This window comes from Trachypithecus francoisi, unplaced genomic scaffold (genome assembly GCF_009764315.1).
Source record: "Trachypithecus francoisi isolate TF-2019V2 unplaced genomic scaffold, Tfra_2.0 Lachesis_group5, whole genome shotgun sequence".
Lineage (NCBI taxonomy): Eukaryota > Metazoa > Chordata > Mammalia > Primates > Cercopithecidae > Trachypithecus > Trachypithecus francoisi.
This window is the reverse complement of record NW_022681470.1, coordinates 59,956,622-59,972,707: the sequence shown is the minus strand read 5'-3', so window position 1 is coordinate 59,972,707 and position 16,086 is coordinate 59,956,622. Positions and strand designations below refer to the sequence as shown.

The window sequence follows — 16,086 nt, the reverse complement described above, 5'->3', positions numbered from 1 at the left end:
CCCTCACCTCTGTTTTCCCTCCCTGGGCTGTGTCCAGGGTGCCTTGTCCCACTCCCTCCTGTCACTTATGCCCATGGACTCTGCTGTCCTTGTTCCATCCATGTTTGGGGCACCATCGGCCTTAAAGAGGACACAAGGATGCAGGGTGCACTGTGCTACACAAAGGGGAGTTCACCACTCATGGGAAGAGAGGAAACACGGCCCCCCGAAGAGGCATAGCAGCCAAAGACCACATGAATTGTATACACAAAGGAGTCAGCGAAAGGGAGCTGGGTAGTTTGGGAAGGCTTGTTGAGGGGCAGGGGCTTGAGTTCACTTAAAAGAGAAGATAGCAACATTTGATAAGCATTCCTTTTCATCATGCTACTCCTAATGAAAAAAAAAAGATAAAAACTCCTGACTCTAGGTCAGGAGTTTGAACACACATATCATAGTTAAGGACAAGGCACCGGAGTCAGGAAGGCCTAGGTTTGAGATCCACATCTGTCTCTTACCAGCTGTATTATCTTAGTCTTAAAATGTCGTGTTCTATAAAATGCTAAGAATATATCAGAGTTGTGAGGATTCATGAGTTAATATATTTACTATGCTTAGAACAGTGTCTGGCAAACAATAGTACTCAGTAATTTTTAGCTTTTACTAACATTAATCCTTATACAACCCTCTGAGAGAAGGCTGGTGCATTTATTCATTCGAGGATATACACCTAGGGGTGCAGAGATCAACGAGGCTGCCCCAAAGGAGGGAACTCGCAGTCCAGCGTGAGAGGCAATCACTGCCCAGCCTGTGCAGTGTGCAGAGTGTCCGGAGAGCAGAGGTTGCTAGTTAACTAGTTCTGCTGGAGAGAGACAGGTGATGCCTCCCCAGTGATGCCTGAAGTGGTCTTGTCAGCTCAAAACTACAAAGGTAAGGACAGGAGCAGTCGTGCTGCCTTCTGGTGACGGGGTTGGGTGGACACCATGTTTCTGAGTTAGGTGAACTGGGGACTGGTAGGAGGAGGAGAGGTGAAGGAGCCAAGTCATGAATGGCTTCTTAGGCCACACTGAGGAGGAACTGCAACTCTGATCTAGAGGTGCTTGGAGCTGCTGAAAGTGGGAACAGTGGAGTGATGTGACCAAGCAGCATTCAGGAGAAGGAACTCCAGGAGCAGTGGGAAAGGGTGACAGCCTGACCAGGTGAGAGAGATGAAAGAAGACATCAGGCTCCTCTCTCCTTATCTGGTCCTCTACCCACTGGGCACATGTAACCCAAACATTAATCTATCAATCCTGTGCTTATATAAATAAACAGGTAGTTATTGACTATAAGTTCTGAAAATTGTATATTTCCTTCCCAGAGTACAGCAGCCTTTACGACTGTGAAAGAAGCTGGAAATCTCAGGTGAGTTCAGAGTTTAAAAAAAAAAAAAAAAAAAAAAAGACTGGAGGCCATTTGTACATTATCTTAAAACCAGGTTGTTTATTAGTACGTACACACCCACACTCACACCCACACACACCCATACACCCATTCCTGATGCACTGAGCAAGTACAGTACTGAGAAGGGACCTGATGAGATACAGGAGGCTGGTGTGGAGGGCTCGGGTCACTGGTGACTCGCCAAAGAAAAAAATATATTGACTATGAGGCAAGGGATACACCAAGACAATAGCCTTCCATCACTGTTTGCACAGATTTCTCCAGATTTCTCTTCTTAACACCTCCCTGCAATACTTCTCAGGGTGCTCTGAATGGACCCAGCTATCCTGGCACAGCCACTGCCTTATGACATGGCCAACAGTGGCAGGAGTTGTAGGGGAGAGAGGCTGGGACTGAGTCGCCCATACAGCCAGCCCATCAAGAGCACCCTGAAGGAGTCAGATGGCTTTGCATTGCCCAACTCCACCAATCTTAGGAATCTCCATCATCTTAACATCCATTATGCAGGGATGGAAGCCCTTTATCTCCATCCAACTCATTTTCTGCACAATAATCCCTCCAGCTCCACTCCCAGCAACCTGATGGCAGGGAGGCCAGGGAACACTAAGGGAGAGCAAGGGCAAGTGGCTGCCTTGCCCAAGCCTAGGGGAGAGCCCACCCCACCACACCACTGATGAGCCTCTCCTCTACTGAAAAGGAGTAGCAGGCTCTAAGCCCTGGCACTGCCCAGGTGCCATTGCTCCTTCTGGACTGGGTGCCCTGGCCCATTATCTCACCTGCAAGCCTAGCCCCTGCTCAGAACTCAAGGTGATCAGGTTGCAAAGCAGCTGCTCCAGCCACCTGTAGGATGGCACTGCACTGGCCCCTCTCCAAGAAACATGTGCCAGATGCTTTTCCTTTCCTCTCACTTTGACGAAGCCCTAGGTTCCATCATCCCACCCTGAACATAAGTGTTGAACATTTTCAGGCACCTAGGTAGGATGAGAGAGTAGATGAGGAGGGGTGTTTCTTGGGAATAATATTCCTACCAAAACAGGACCTGTATCCCTCAGCTCAGGTTCCCACCATGCTGCTGGGGAAAGCAATGAAAATGGTGGAAGCTGGGTGGATCTTAGGAATTCCAGGAGGAGGCAGTCCCTGTACACCAAAAGAGCCCTGGATGAGGGTTAGGTGATTTGGGGACAAGCAGGAGAGTGGCTGACTTCACTAACATTGGTTTTCCTGAATCTGGGACATGAATCACTGTAGGAGAAGCTATTTTCTTCCTGGGAGGTCAGAGAAAGGAGGCCTCAGTCTGCCTTTTCCCTAAACTTGACTTTAGGGTCAATGTATATTCAATCCTCCCATCATGTTCATTTTTATAGGGCTGGGATTACTAAAGTGAGGCAGAGGAGGGGAGAAGGGAAAGGGGTGCTGGGAGCAGAGCTAGCAATGCATGGTTAGATCTGTTCTGCCCCAGAGTCAAGATCCATACAACCTCCCTTCCCCACAGCCCAGCAGAAGCTCCACCTGATGGTTGGGACAGGGGACATTCCCCCTGCCCTTTGGGCTTAAGGCTACCCAGAGGCCATCAGCTCTCCCTCTGGCTGGTCTGCCTGCACCTCTTATTGGGCAGGGGCTTAGAGTTTCCCCATCCTCACCCTTGGCTCAGAGCTCAGGGATCCATTTCTCTCTGGTTCTTCCCAAACCCACATTTGGGATTCAGCTTATGCCAGGGCCTGGAATCTCTACCTCAGTCTTCCTCCTCCCAGCCTCACCATCCTGCGGGAGAATGGGGTCTTCAATAGCCCTTCCCAGTCCCTCCCTGTCCCCAAGAGAATGGGGGCAGGAATCGCAGTCATGGTGATGGGTTGGGAGAGTGGTGATGCTGCGGATGCCAAAACCAGCTGCCAAACCATTTGGCACAGCCAGACGTGGACAGAGACCCTAAGGTTGAATAGCCCAAACAGGGCTGCGTCTGAAATGACCCTTTCTTAGAAGGATCATCCCAGCCCGTGGCCCAGGATCCTGGTCTTGGTGGAGGCTGCGGTGCAGACCAGGCTGGGTCCAGAAGAAGAAGGGTGGCTTCACATCCACCCTGGGAGGCCCTTCTCTCCTTCCCCCAGAATCCCAAGTGTGGACAACCTGGGTGCCTCCACAATACCAGGAGACCCCAGCCACATCCACCAGACTTACAATGGACACACGGTGGGACTCTGGGTAGCGGGGTGCCGAGGGGGTGGACGAATATATTCTGAGATCCAGGGCAACCGTAAAGTCACGAGACTAGGAGCCGCGGAAGGAAGGGGAACGAGCAGGAGGGGTCAGGGCCAGTGGAGCCTGTGAAACCCAGAAGGAGGAAGCCAGCCCTGGGGGCCGTGGCTAGTCCCGGAAGGCGGAGAGCATGTGTCCGTAGAGATAGTGGGAGTGAGCTGAGGGAGAGAGAGAGACAGGCATCACACTGTGAGACAGGTTGCAGAATGTGTGCGGCAGCGGCAATGCAGCGTGCTCCAAGCACAAAGCGCCCCGGGCCAGACGAAGCAGGAAGGGGCAAGCCGGGCAGTGCTGGTAAGCGGGGCTGGAGCGGCAGGGCCAGGCCGGCAGCCAAAGGCAGGTGTGTGGGGCCGAGGGCCAGCAGCAAGGTGCCTGCGTCCCCAGGCCTGGCCCACTTACCCCGAGCCACGGGCACACCCCCCGTCAGACCCGGGGCGGGAGGGTGGGGGGTCAGCAGGAGTAGGTCCGAACTGTGGAGGTCTCCAGTCTCTGCGCCCCCGCCGTCCCGGCTGGGAGAAGTCGGCAGCCGCGGGAGAACACACAGAGCGGCGGGTTAGTGCGCGCGCACACTCCCCGCGGGGCGTTAGTGCAGCGGCAGCCCGAGAGCGCGGGGCACCAGCCTCGGCCTCGCCCCTCTCCACCCGGCCCGGCCCCAGGGTGCCAGGAAGGAGCCCGCGCTCGGCTGGGCCTCGGCCATGCCCAGCCCGCCTGTTACTCACCTTCAGGCATGATCTTCTTTGGCGGGGCCGGTGGGGGCTGCAGGGGCCCCAGGGTGGACACACGGAAGCCCGCCGGAAGGGTCTCCGCCGAGGCGCTGAGCATGCCGCCGCCACCGTGGTGCTCCCGCGGCCGGAAGCGCTTCCTCCAGGAGGGCGCGCGGCGGAACACCTTGTCATCCCCCTGCACCATAATGGACACCAGAGGCCCGAGGGCCTGTTGGAATTGCCATCCTCAAGCCCTGCCTGGAGGGGGCCAGTCGCAGCTGGTTCTAGGGGCACCACTCCCACCCCTTTGGAAAGAGGGAGCGAGGTCACTTCCCCTTTTTAGCCTTGAGTCTTTCCATCTGTACAGTGAATGGGGAAACCCTGCGACTCTGAAATTCCCTGTCTCCGGGTGACGGATGGAGGGAGTGTGTGAGGGAGAATGTTGTTGGGTCTGCCATCCTGCAGTTGAACTGTTTCCCAGCCCACCGCAATCTTCTCAAAGTGGGCTTGGCATGACCATTCGCCTTTCAAGGCATTCCTCAGCCTCAGCCCATGGGAGGTGACAGCCAGTCCCTGTATACACCGTCCTGTCCTTCTGGGGCCTCCGAATGGCTGTAGCCCAGTATGCCGGAAGAGTACTGTGTTGGGTGGGAGTCAGACACCTGGCTCTGCCATTTTACTGGCTATGTGACCCTGTACCAGGTGAGTGACCCCTCTGAGTCTGTTTCCTCATGGGTAAAATGATAATAGTAACATCTGCCAGACCTGTTTCTCAGGTTGCCTATCACTAATGGGATTAGATGAAATCACCCTGTAACAGGGATGGGTCAGGCAGACCACCAAGCAGACGCAGGCTCCTCCAAAGGACATGGCAGGCAGCCCCCCTGTCATCTGCCCCCCCTCACCCATGCCAGCCATGTCTCCAAAATAACTCTCTACCACAGGGCACCCAGGACCCCAACCCTACAGGATCCCCCTCTGCACAGGCCTCCGCACCCCACACTTAGAGCCTCCATCACCCTGCTTGGAAGTCATGCCCAATCTCCCTCCACCCCATGTTCTCGGAGCTGATGCAGGCAAAGTGGGACTAGCAGGAACAATGGACATTCACCCACCTATTCTTGCCTCAACAACCCCTCCCAGCCGTGGCCCCCTAGGGTTTGTTGTGTGTGCCCTGAGTGGGTCAAATGCTCTGATAAACTCTCAGCACCATGTACCTCTCTGTCATAGCACTCATCCTAGTAGTACTTTTATATGTATTTATGAGATTATTTCATTAATACAGTCATGCACCACATAATGTTTCAGCCAGTGATGGACGGCATAGACAATGGTGGTCCCATAAGATTATAATACTTTTACTGTCCCTTTTCTATGTTTAGATATACAAATACTTACAAATGCCAGCAGTATTCAATACAGTAACAAGCTGCATAGGTTTGTAGCCTAGGAGCAACAGGCTATACCATACAGCCGAGGTGTGCAATAGGCTATACCACCTAGGTTTGTGTAAGTACATTCTATGATGTTCACACAGTGATCAAATTGCCTAATGATGCATTTCTCAGAACTTATCCCCATGGCTAAGCATCATTAAGCCATGTATGACTGCATCTCTTTCCTCCTCCTTTTCCTACCTCCTTCCTTTCTCCCTACCTCCATGCCTTTCACTTTCTCACTCACTCTTTCTCCCTCTCAAATTCTATGCTCCATGGGGCAGAAACCATAATCTTTTTTGTTCCAACCAATGTATCTCCAACTTCTGAGCAGTGCCTGGGATCACATTAGGCACTCAATAAATATTCATTAAATGAATAGGTGGCAGCTGGTTCTTTATGCAGGAGTCCCATTCCTGAGTTTATCAGGAACTTGCCTTGTCACTGCTGTCCTCCCCATGATCCTGCTCTTACCCTAGCCCAGAGCCTCTTTTCTCTCTCCCGCCTTCCCCTTGTCTCCATTTCCACCTTCAGCCAACCCTAAGGACCTGTTTCTGCATTCCTCCCCTGTCCCCTAATAGTCAGATGTTATTCCTTCCCGCTCCCCTCTTCCTTATTTCCCTTGAGTCCTCATCTCCATGTACAGGGAGAACTGGATACCACCCTTAAGAGCCTTGAAGCCTCAGAAGGGACACTAAGAACCAAAATCGGCAGAGGGTGTGGTTGCACGAGACAGCTCAAGGTTGCTGATGATATGCTAGACAGCTGGACAGGAAGCAGTCTCCTTGGACCCCAGACCCTCCCCTCACCCCCAAATCTTACCTTATTCCCAGGACCTGGCTTCTACTCTATGCTTCCCACAAAAACCATCCTCTCTAGCCAACACCTAGTTGCATCCCAAAAACTCCACTGCACAGCTCTATGTACACCCCAATGTCTAATCAGTAACTCCATCCAAGTGTCTGGGGCCTGATAGGTCAGACAGCTCCACAAGCTTCCCAGAGGAAGTGGAACAAGGGGGAAGAGCTCAGAAATCAGACTCGCATCTGTTCCGGTCCTGCTCTGCCACAGCAGATAAGTTCCCTCCTTGAGCTTCAATTTCCTCATCTGTAAGATGGGCATCATAACCTATCTCATGTGGTGATCATTACCATAAAGTGAGACATCATCATCACTAACCACCATGCCCGGCACAATGCCTGGCATAGGGCAGGCATTCAAAGAATATTTTTGTAAGGACTGAAGGACTACATAGCTTCTAAATTAGACAGCACCACACTAATAAATATATGGGAGTCATTTCTCCAGACAGCAACAAAGAAAGCAGAGATCCTAAGTGCATGTGGAATTAGTGGGAGGGTCAATACCACAGGGGCATTAGGAAAACAGAGATCTCTCAGAGTTGCGACAGCTCTGGGTTGGGGTGGGGGGGGGCTGCCAGTTTATCCCCTTTAAGGTATCTAAATGACCAAAACAAATACTTATATAAATATTTTTTTCTCCCAAACTTCAAGGTACCTCTGTGAAGAAAACACTTCCACAAAAATTCCTGAGAGTGCCCTATGTCTCCCTGAGGCAGAGCAATCCTTCTACAAAGGTGGATTTTAACCCTGTTTTAAACCCTACTAAGAAATGGTGATCTGACTGAAGACAGAGCAGCGAAAAACAAACACTCTGGGCTTTCTTTTAACTTGTTTGGAACCAAATCAACCAGGGCAGACCTGACAGGCAAGGGCAGTGATAGGAAAGTGAGGAGGGAGGAGGAAGGGAGGAAGAGGAGGCGGGGGCCAAGGAGGGGATATGACCTCAGCAAACCAGTGCAAAACAAAACAAAGCAGCAGGATGCTTAGGTTGGCATCTCAAAGGGGACCATAGGGCTCAGAATGCCCTCAACTCAAGGGGAAGGCCTGATGAAATCAAGTGCAAGGGAGTTCCTTCAGTGACCAGGAGGGTGGAGAGAGGAAAACTTTAACTTGGTGTGAAGGTAGACCCAAGGGTGAAACTAGAGAAACCTGGGATGGTAAAAGCCCAAGCGTGTGTTTAGCTGTGCAGACTGCACTGGTGAGCAGGAGAGCAAACCTGTCATTTAACAACCTCAGCAGGGCATCTGCCTCCACACACCCACACTCCTGAAGGATGGGCTGGAATCTTACTGAGCAGGCTGGAGGTGTGCTGAGCTCTGCACTGAAGAAATACGGTCTGAGACATCAAGAAAAAGGTGTGATCCCAAAGGTATGGCCCTTGGGGAAAATCTTTGATCCTATGTGGATAGGAAGGCAGGGCATAGAATTGGAAGATGCTAGAAGTACAACACATGGGCCTTCAGCTTTTGCACAGGAGTCTCACAGAGACTTCTCCACAGCCTATTACTACCCCAGACAAGTTCTTCTAGGGCTGGTCCACTTCCTTAACCCCCTGACATTCATTATCCCCATCCCCTCTGGCTCTCCTCCCTTAGACTAGCCTTCCAACAATTAGCCCAGGGAAGGCAGAACTCATGAACTTTAATCCAATTAAGATGACCAAATCCCCAAGGTTCCTAATTCATGGCCAGGTACTCACATCATCCAGCTTCCGGTCTGTGCCCAAGGCCAACAGGTTATTGAACTCTCTTTCCATCACTTGGCGTGCCTGGAGTCCATAGAGCAGGAGAGGGAAAGGTGGGAAGGGCTATAGTTAACTACCTTTATGCCATCTTTCACCATTTCCCTAGGGTCCAAGGGCAGAGATACAAGGCTTCAGTTTATTTAGCCTGTTAGAGCCCTTTACACACCTTTCTGAAGCTGCTCCTTCAAGCAAACTCATAAGTAAAGCTGTAAGCCTAGGATTCTTTCATATACAGCAAATTAGAAAAACGTAATTTTTTTAAAAAGTAGCAGCCTGGGCAACATAGTGAGACCCTGTTTCAAAAAAAAAAAAAATTCATTAAATGGGCGTGGTTGTGAACACCTACAGTCCCAGATACCGGTTGGGCAGGAGGATAGCTTGAGCCCACGAGTGTGAGGCTACAGGGAACTATGATCACATCTGCACTCCAGATTGGGCGATAGAACAGGACCCTGTCTCTAAGAAAAAAACAAATAAGTAGGATCATAGAACACATAGATAAAGAGACTTCACCTAGTTGGAAAAAAAAATTGTCTGAAAGGGGAAAATCGTGCCTGTCTTTCTGGAGGGGTATGTAAGCATGTAAACCATGGATAACCAGAATGTGACTGATTTGGATTAAATAAATATATCTGATAAGTTTTCACATCAAAAACTTAAAATTAGGAAGCCTGCTCAGCTATGGAAATTGGTTGTCCCTGGGCTGTGTGCATACACACTTTCTCTAGGCCTCCCAGGAGATTAATTCATTCACAGTTTCCAGAAATGCCAGAAACAGAAAAGTTTTCAAAACTGCTACCAGATATTTTTAGTTCTTTTTTTTTTTTTTTTTTTTTTTTTTTTGAGTGAGACAGGGTCTCATTCTGTTGCCCAGGCTGGAGTGCAGTGGCCCAATCATGGCTCACTGCAGCCTTCAACTCCTGGGCTCAAGCAAAATTCCCACCTCAGCCTCCCCAGTAATTGGGACTACAGTCATGCATTACCAAACTCAGTTAATTTTTTAAACTTTTTGTAGAGACTGGGTCTCACTATGTTGCCCAGGCTGGTCTTGAACTTCTGACCTCAAGCAGTCCTCCCATCTTGACCTCCCAAAATACTGAGCATACAGGCCTAAGCTACCACATCAAGCCATTTTTAACCATTTTAACTGAGGGATTCCATATTGGGTCACACACTACTTCTTCCAACAGCTCGATGACTGGGTCAGGAAATTAAGAAAGGTTAGAAAGCCATGGAGAGGTGTCCCTGCTGCTATTTACAGAATTATTGCTTTCCTCCAAAATTGAATGCGTTAGAGATAGGAAATCAAAGAAAGAGAAAAGTCCATTTCTGGGTAGAAAATATTACGCATAGTTCCATAAGGACAGTCTGGGCCAGTATTGGGAACATAACATTTTTAGAAATGATCTGAAAGGAGAAGCATAGTAAATTTCAAGTATCCAAACGACACTGCTCCTCTGGGCAGTGAAAGGTGAGGAGGACAGGTGTACATTTCAGAAGCATCTCACAAAGCAATGTGAGTGGGTAGGAAAGTGGCAGATGAGGCTTGTCCAAAGTGGGCAAGTGGAGAAAACTGCACTTGGGGGAGAAATCCAGGCTTCTCTTGGAGAATGAAGGGATCTGTCCTATCCGTTTTGACTGGCCGGGGTGGGGGTGGGGGGTCACTGCAGAATGCCTACAGGACACACTGGCCCTGTACACTGCCACCACCCCTAAAAGGCCAACACATTGCCCAGAATTACGAGACAACACAGCCCTACCCTCACTCGAGCCAAAACGTGTCTGCTCCCAGAATAGCCTCTGCAGCTCTGGTGGCTGAATTTCAAAAGAGATCTGACAGCTGCAAACAGTCCAGACAAGGGCAGCTAAAACAATCAGGGGACAGAGGCAAGTCTATATGAGGAAAGCCTAAAAGAATTAAGAACACTCTGTCTGGAGAGACAAAGGCTTGGGCCCAGAGGCAATACAATCAGAGTTTATGAAATCATAAAAGGTGAGAACTGGTTAAATACAAATAGCCTTACCAAACCTAAACTATTAGAAGGAGGTAGTTCCTTCCCCAGGGGCCTGACAGGGGCATTCTTAGGACAAATAAAATCAGGAAGTACTCTACACAACAAGCAGCATTTCTAGAATCTATTATCCACAGGAAGTTAGAAAGGCCAAAAATATAAATAGGTTCAAGAAAATTTAGATATATTCTTAGATGACAGCTCCATAAAAATGATGAAACGTAATTTCACGAGATGTTTAATCATTTGAGCTGTTGACAGAGAGCCAAAGCCCAGGCATGGAGAGGCTCTGGGCTGTGTAATTTGGTATATTTTGCTTTTTTAAGCCTGGGGGCCCAGGAGCAGATCCCTAGGGTGGTAGACAAAGGAGATATGGGCTCTCTGGTCCCTACGGGCCGTGGGGCTCCTTCCCCTCTAAGAAAAGTCTGATCAGAGAAGCAGGATGAAAAGGAAGGCTCAGCGTCTCAGCTATGAACTGGGGTTAGGAGGAGATGGAGGTACCCAGGGCAGGATGGGGATGTGCATTGTAAGAGCACACTGTGTGCCAGGCCCATGCTAGGTGTGCTCTGTATGTGAAGACCATGTGTTCCCATGAGGGCTTGCTTATGCACAGGGGACCACTTAGAGGAGGATTGAGGACATTGCGATCCCTTCTGGCATAAGCCCTAGAAAAGCTCCCCAACCCCAAGATACCTAAGCCTCTGTGTATGAGGGAAAGAAAGAGTGCAAGTAAGGGAGACAGGGAGAGACTGAGGTTGACTGATTAAAAGGCTACCCACCTGGGTGTTCTGTGTGGGGATCTGGAGGATCAGGGCCAGTGTGTTGTGGTCGAAGTTCTCGTCCAGGGCCAGCAAGGCTCCATGCACACCACTCTCATGCAGGTTTCCGGCATAATCCCGGAGCCCAATAGACTGAACCCAATGAACCACCTGGTCGTTGGTCCAGACTAGCACATCTGGAGTGTGGGGGAAGAAAAGGGATGGAAGAAGATACTACATTTCATCAAGTGCCCTCCAAGGACAGAAGCAGAACTCCCTAAACCCAGAGCCCCAGTCCACCCTGCTCTCTGGCCCCCACCCCATTCCCAACCTTCCGTATCTTCTTTCTGTCCTCCCTGGAACCTGGGCTCCTGGGGAACCAACCCCCCACTCATTTCATCCCTGCCAGTTTACAGGACCTGGGGTCAGGCCAACAGGCTCTGAGCTTTCTCCCCAGAGCCCTTGCACGGGTCATCCCCCTGCCACAAGCTGGAATAGTCTTCATATTCTTTCCACCTTCAAGGTCTTCTCTAAGATTTGCATCTCCCATCCAACCCCATCCAGATCACCAAGTTCCACAAGCACACCAGTCTATAACACTGTCCCAGAGGATTCATTGCATTTGTCCAGTTAGTGGCTGCAGTCTGGTATGTGGGGTGGAGGGAGGGGATTATAGCCAACTTGGCATGGACCATGTCTCCTCCATCAGACTGGGAGCTCCCTAAGGTGAGGCTGCATCTTCCTTGTCAGACTGGAAGATTCACTGAGAGACAGAATGCCTCCCCTCCACTTGGCCCAAGGCAGGGACCAGCCAAGCAGGCTACTCCTGCACCCTCTCCAAGCCTGACGAGCTTACCCTTGATCTCGTGCTGGCTCTCCTCTCGCCTCTTCTCCAGCTCCTTCCGGTCATAATTCAGCCTCTTCAGACACATGATGCCATACTGAAGACTGGTTCTGCAGGCACACAGCCCCCGAGCCAGAGCCTCAGTGGGGCCACACTCCCACACTACCTGTCTCACATCCAGCACCAGCCACAGCATGTCCAGACCTACTGCCTCCAGCACAAAGAGCACCCCAGCCTCCCCATGCTCCTCCTTCCCCAGGGGCTTGCCTGCGAACCATCCCAGGGTTATAACCCTTTCTCTGTCTAACCCATATCCTCCCTCTCAGTCAGGAAGCAGGCCTGGATTGATGGGAAAAAAGTTCTTTGAATGAAACCAACATGTCCCTCTCTCCAGGCACTGGAATGACAAAGACCCCTACCACCTGCAAGTGAAAGAAAAAGCAAAAACAAGATACCCCTTTGTATCCCTACTTCACTCAGAGTCCTTACAACGGCCTATAAGATACTCCATGATCTGCTCTGCCACCTGTCTAACAGCCACTTCAGCCACTCTCCCTCTTGCTCTCTCTGCTGCAGCCACACTGACACCCCTGCTGCTCCTCAAACACAGCAGGCTTACTGGGCCTGCAGGCCTCAGGGCCTTTGCACTGGTGGCTGCCTCTGCCTGGAACACTCCTCCCCCAGTCGGCTGTGTAGCTTACTCCTTTTGTCTCCATTAAGTCTTTGCTTAAATGTCACCTTCTCAGTCCAATTCACTAGTCACAGTGTTCATCAGATTTAGAATTGCAGTATCACCATCACCACCCCTGGCCCATACTCCCAATCCCTCTCACCCTGGTCTAATTTTTTCCTAGCATGTTTTGTCTATTAACATACCATGTATTTATTATTCCTTGACTGTCTCTTCCAGTTAGAATATAAGCTCTGTGAGGGCAGAGGTCTTTGTTTGTTCACTGATCCTAAACCCCTAGCACAGAGCAGGGACTCTACAAATGCTTGATTAATTAAATGAAATAATTAATTCACACAAATTACTAAAAGCACTTAAACAGTATCAGGTGCAGAGCAAGCATTCAGTAACTAAGCCAGGCACAGAACCACAGATTCTGTGGGTCAGAAGGAACCCTGGAGGCCATTGGTCCACGCTCCCACCTAAGGCAGGAGTCACCCCTGCAGCTTCCTTCAGAGTAGTCACTGAGCCTGTATCTGAGCGCCTCCAGGGGCAGCGAACTCATTACTTCTCAAGGCAGCTCATTCCCTCTTAGAAGAGCTATAGTGTTCTTCCTTCCGTGAACGCTACTTTGTCATTCAGCTTCTCTGAGTTTTTCCATCTTTACAGAATTAGAATGGAAGGTCCCTCCCAACTCTACCTGCTTTTGACTCTTATTGAGGGCACTGCTTTGTGAGATAAAATTGTGCAGCCTGCTCCCTCCTTTTCTCCCCTCACTTCTCAGCAGGAGGCTCTTCTGCCTAGAACAGAGCTCAGAGACGCCACTTCCAGGAACACTTTTCTGGCCCAAGCTGCCCATGTGTTGCTCAAGGTTTAAGCCTTGGTCCACTGTGAAGGGGCATGCGCACACACAGCTCATGACTGGAAATGCCTTCTAATTTCAATCTCACTCACTATAATTTCCAGTCCAGTTCCTTTCAAAGCTGCTGCATACCATGGCAAAAATATAAAGCCTTTAAAGTTAAGTCAACCTGGGTTTAGATGCCAGCTCTGCCCCTTCCTAGCTGAGAGGCACCCAGCAAATGTGAGATGGGGTCATACCTGTCTTGCAGGTGACAATAAATGCAAGGGCTTAGCCCAGCCTTTGGGAACATTACAGGCACTTGGTAGTGGCAGCACTATTAGGGTGACATTTATGACTATCGTGCATGCTTGTCCTACCAAAACAGAAGCTCTTCTAGAAGACCTGCTCGATAGAGCACCATGTCCCAAGGAAAAGAGCTCTGAGTGCGGTGTCAAGAGACAAGGATTTGAGCCCCATTCTGTAATCACCTGGCTGGGTGACCTGATGGAAATCAACCTCTATTGAACTTGTTTTCTTTATCTGTAAAATAAGGTTTTAAAATATCCCTTTCTTATCATAATAATTATGATTTAAAAGAAATTTTAAAGACGTAAGAACATGCTTGTGAAATGTTACATGGAATAAAAGCAGGTAGTCACATAGTTTGGTGGTGAGATGTGAAAATGCTTTAGAAACTCTGAAGTACTCAAGATTCAGAGCTGAACCTAGAACCCCACGTTCAGGCCACAGTTCTCTCCTGGGGATGGGGCAGAGGGGTTGGGGGGAGGATTTCCATAGTCCTGGCTGGGGCCGGGCTGACAGATCCTCTAGCAGCCCAGGCACATCCCGTCTTGGCAGGGGAACAGCTCATCTCTCCCCAGCCCTATCAATCACTGAGAAGGGGACAGGTGCAGCTGGGCCTGGCAGCCTCCAGGCAGAGATAAACGATTCCCTTTCAGCCCTAGCTGATTGGGGTGGGGGCGGGTGCAGAGGAGAGCATGCAGTCTTCCCTCACAAGTCAGCCCTCATGCTGGGGTCAGATGGGCCAAGGGTTCCAAGCCAGGAGGCTCTGTGCAGAGTGGTGCCAAGAGCACTGGACTTGAGTCAGCATACCTGGGTTCCCCTGTACTCTGCTATCATCCCTGAGTGACCTGGGTTACTGCTCCTCCCCATGCCTTAATGTTCTCATCCACAAAACAGGCACGCTAACAAGATCCCTTCCAGATTTAACTTTCTGTAAGATTTCTGAGTTGGAGAGACCACAGGACATCCACAGAGCCCTGAGAGAACCTTGAAGAGCCCTATTCCTGGTCTTACTATCCAGCCAAGACAAGTCTTGGCTCAAAGAGCCACCCACACGACTTGAAGCTGGATGTTAAGAAGGACTTCCTAAAAACTGCCAACTCCTAGCACCATGGCCACCAACTGCATTCTCCAACACAATGCCTGCTGGGACCAGGCAGGTAACACACGTGAGAGAAGAGGCTGGGGGGGTGGGAGGCCCTTGAGCAGGCCCACCCATCCTGAGTGGACTCCGCTCTTTAGCTCCAGCTGGTTGCTTCCATGCTAGAATGTGTTGACAGAGCTTTCAAGTTTTCAAGAGAAGCCAGAAATCCAGAATTGTATATAAAATCTACTGTTTAAATACTGGCAGCTCAATATGAGTTGTTAAGATATATGTGGGCCAAACAAAAACAAGTCTGTGGGCCAAATTCTGCCCACGGGCTGCCAGTTTGGGACCTGTGCCGCAGATACTTTTGAACAGAAGATCTTTTCAGCAAAGAGGAGGAGAGGACTGGATGACATTCTATAAAAAAGGATGTGAGCCCAAAGCGGAGAGGTTCCGATCTGGGATGTCAGCAGGGCAATGGCCCAGGAAGATCTTCCCCCTCAACTTGGAATGAGACACCTAATTGAACACTAGGTTCAGTTTGAGTCTTGTCAGAGTTAACACAGCAAATTCAGCAAGTCCAAAGACAAGCAATAAAATTCAGACCTGGGGGAAAATCTCAAAAGAGGTGAAGGTAAAGAAAAATGACTTTTTGTGTCTTTAGGACTAGACATAATGACCTAGTCATTATAAGGACAGAAACCTGGTCAATTTGAGGATCAAATCCTCAAATTACAGGATGTGACAAGGATTTGACAAGGGAGACTTTCCCAAGGGGGAGACCTGTTGCCATTCAGAACAGGCCACAGAAAGAGATGAAGGCACCTCTGTTCCTGGAGGCAGACCCTCAGAGCTAGGGGAGGCCCCCACGAGGGAAGTGGCCCTGGGCCCCAGGCGCGCTCACCGATGGAAGCTGTCCACCATCTTCAGGTGGACCCGCAGGTCCTTCTTGGTGAGGTGGTCCAGCATGCGGGCGTCCACCAGGCACTCCATGAAGTAGCTGCGGTACTGCGGGAGCCCCAGGCTGGGTAGCCATTCATTCCCAATCCACTCATGGTTCATGTCCCCATAGGCCAGGGTCTAGGGAAATGAGATGCAGAAGGCTATTATGGGGGAGGAAGGTAGAGCCAGCAGGCTGAGGCTGGTATA

The 16,086-nt window shown here is 50.2% G+C and overlaps 1 protein-coding gene across 10 annotated transcripts in view; it reads right to left on the bottom strand.

Annotated features, from left to right (window-relative positions):
• Positions 1 to 1,434: 1,434 nt before the first annotated feature.
• PPFIA4 (PTPRF interacting protein alpha 4) overlaps positions 1,435 to 16,086 on the bottom strand; it is a 53,942-nt gene continuing 39,290 nt past the window's right edge. For 6 of the 10 annotated variants that reach the window (XR_004434198.1, XR_004434199.1, XR_004434202.1 and 3 more), the window contains 7 exons: positions 15,842 to 16,017; positions 12,046 to 12,143; positions 11,211 to 11,386; positions 8,375 to 8,443; positions 4,392 to 4,572; positions 4,072 to 4,181; positions 1,435 to 3,830 (listed from right to left, as the gene is read on the bottom strand). Coding sequence is in view for 3 of the 10 variants with exons in the window: in XM_033198950.1 (XP_033054841.1) it covers positions 3,781 to 3,830; positions 4,392 to 4,572; positions 8,375 to 8,443; positions 11,211 to 11,386; positions 12,046 to 12,143; positions 15,842 to 16,017 (750 nt within the window). In the remaining 7 variants the exon portion in view is untranslated. The remainder of the gene's footprint in view (positions 3,831 to 4,071; positions 4,182 to 4,391; positions 4,573 to 8,374; positions 8,444 to 11,210; positions 11,387 to 12,045; positions 12,144 to 15,841; positions 16,018 to 16,086) is intronic. The other 4 variants (XM_033198950.1, XM_033198947.1, XM_033198948.1 and 1 more) reach the window with 2 other exon arrangements.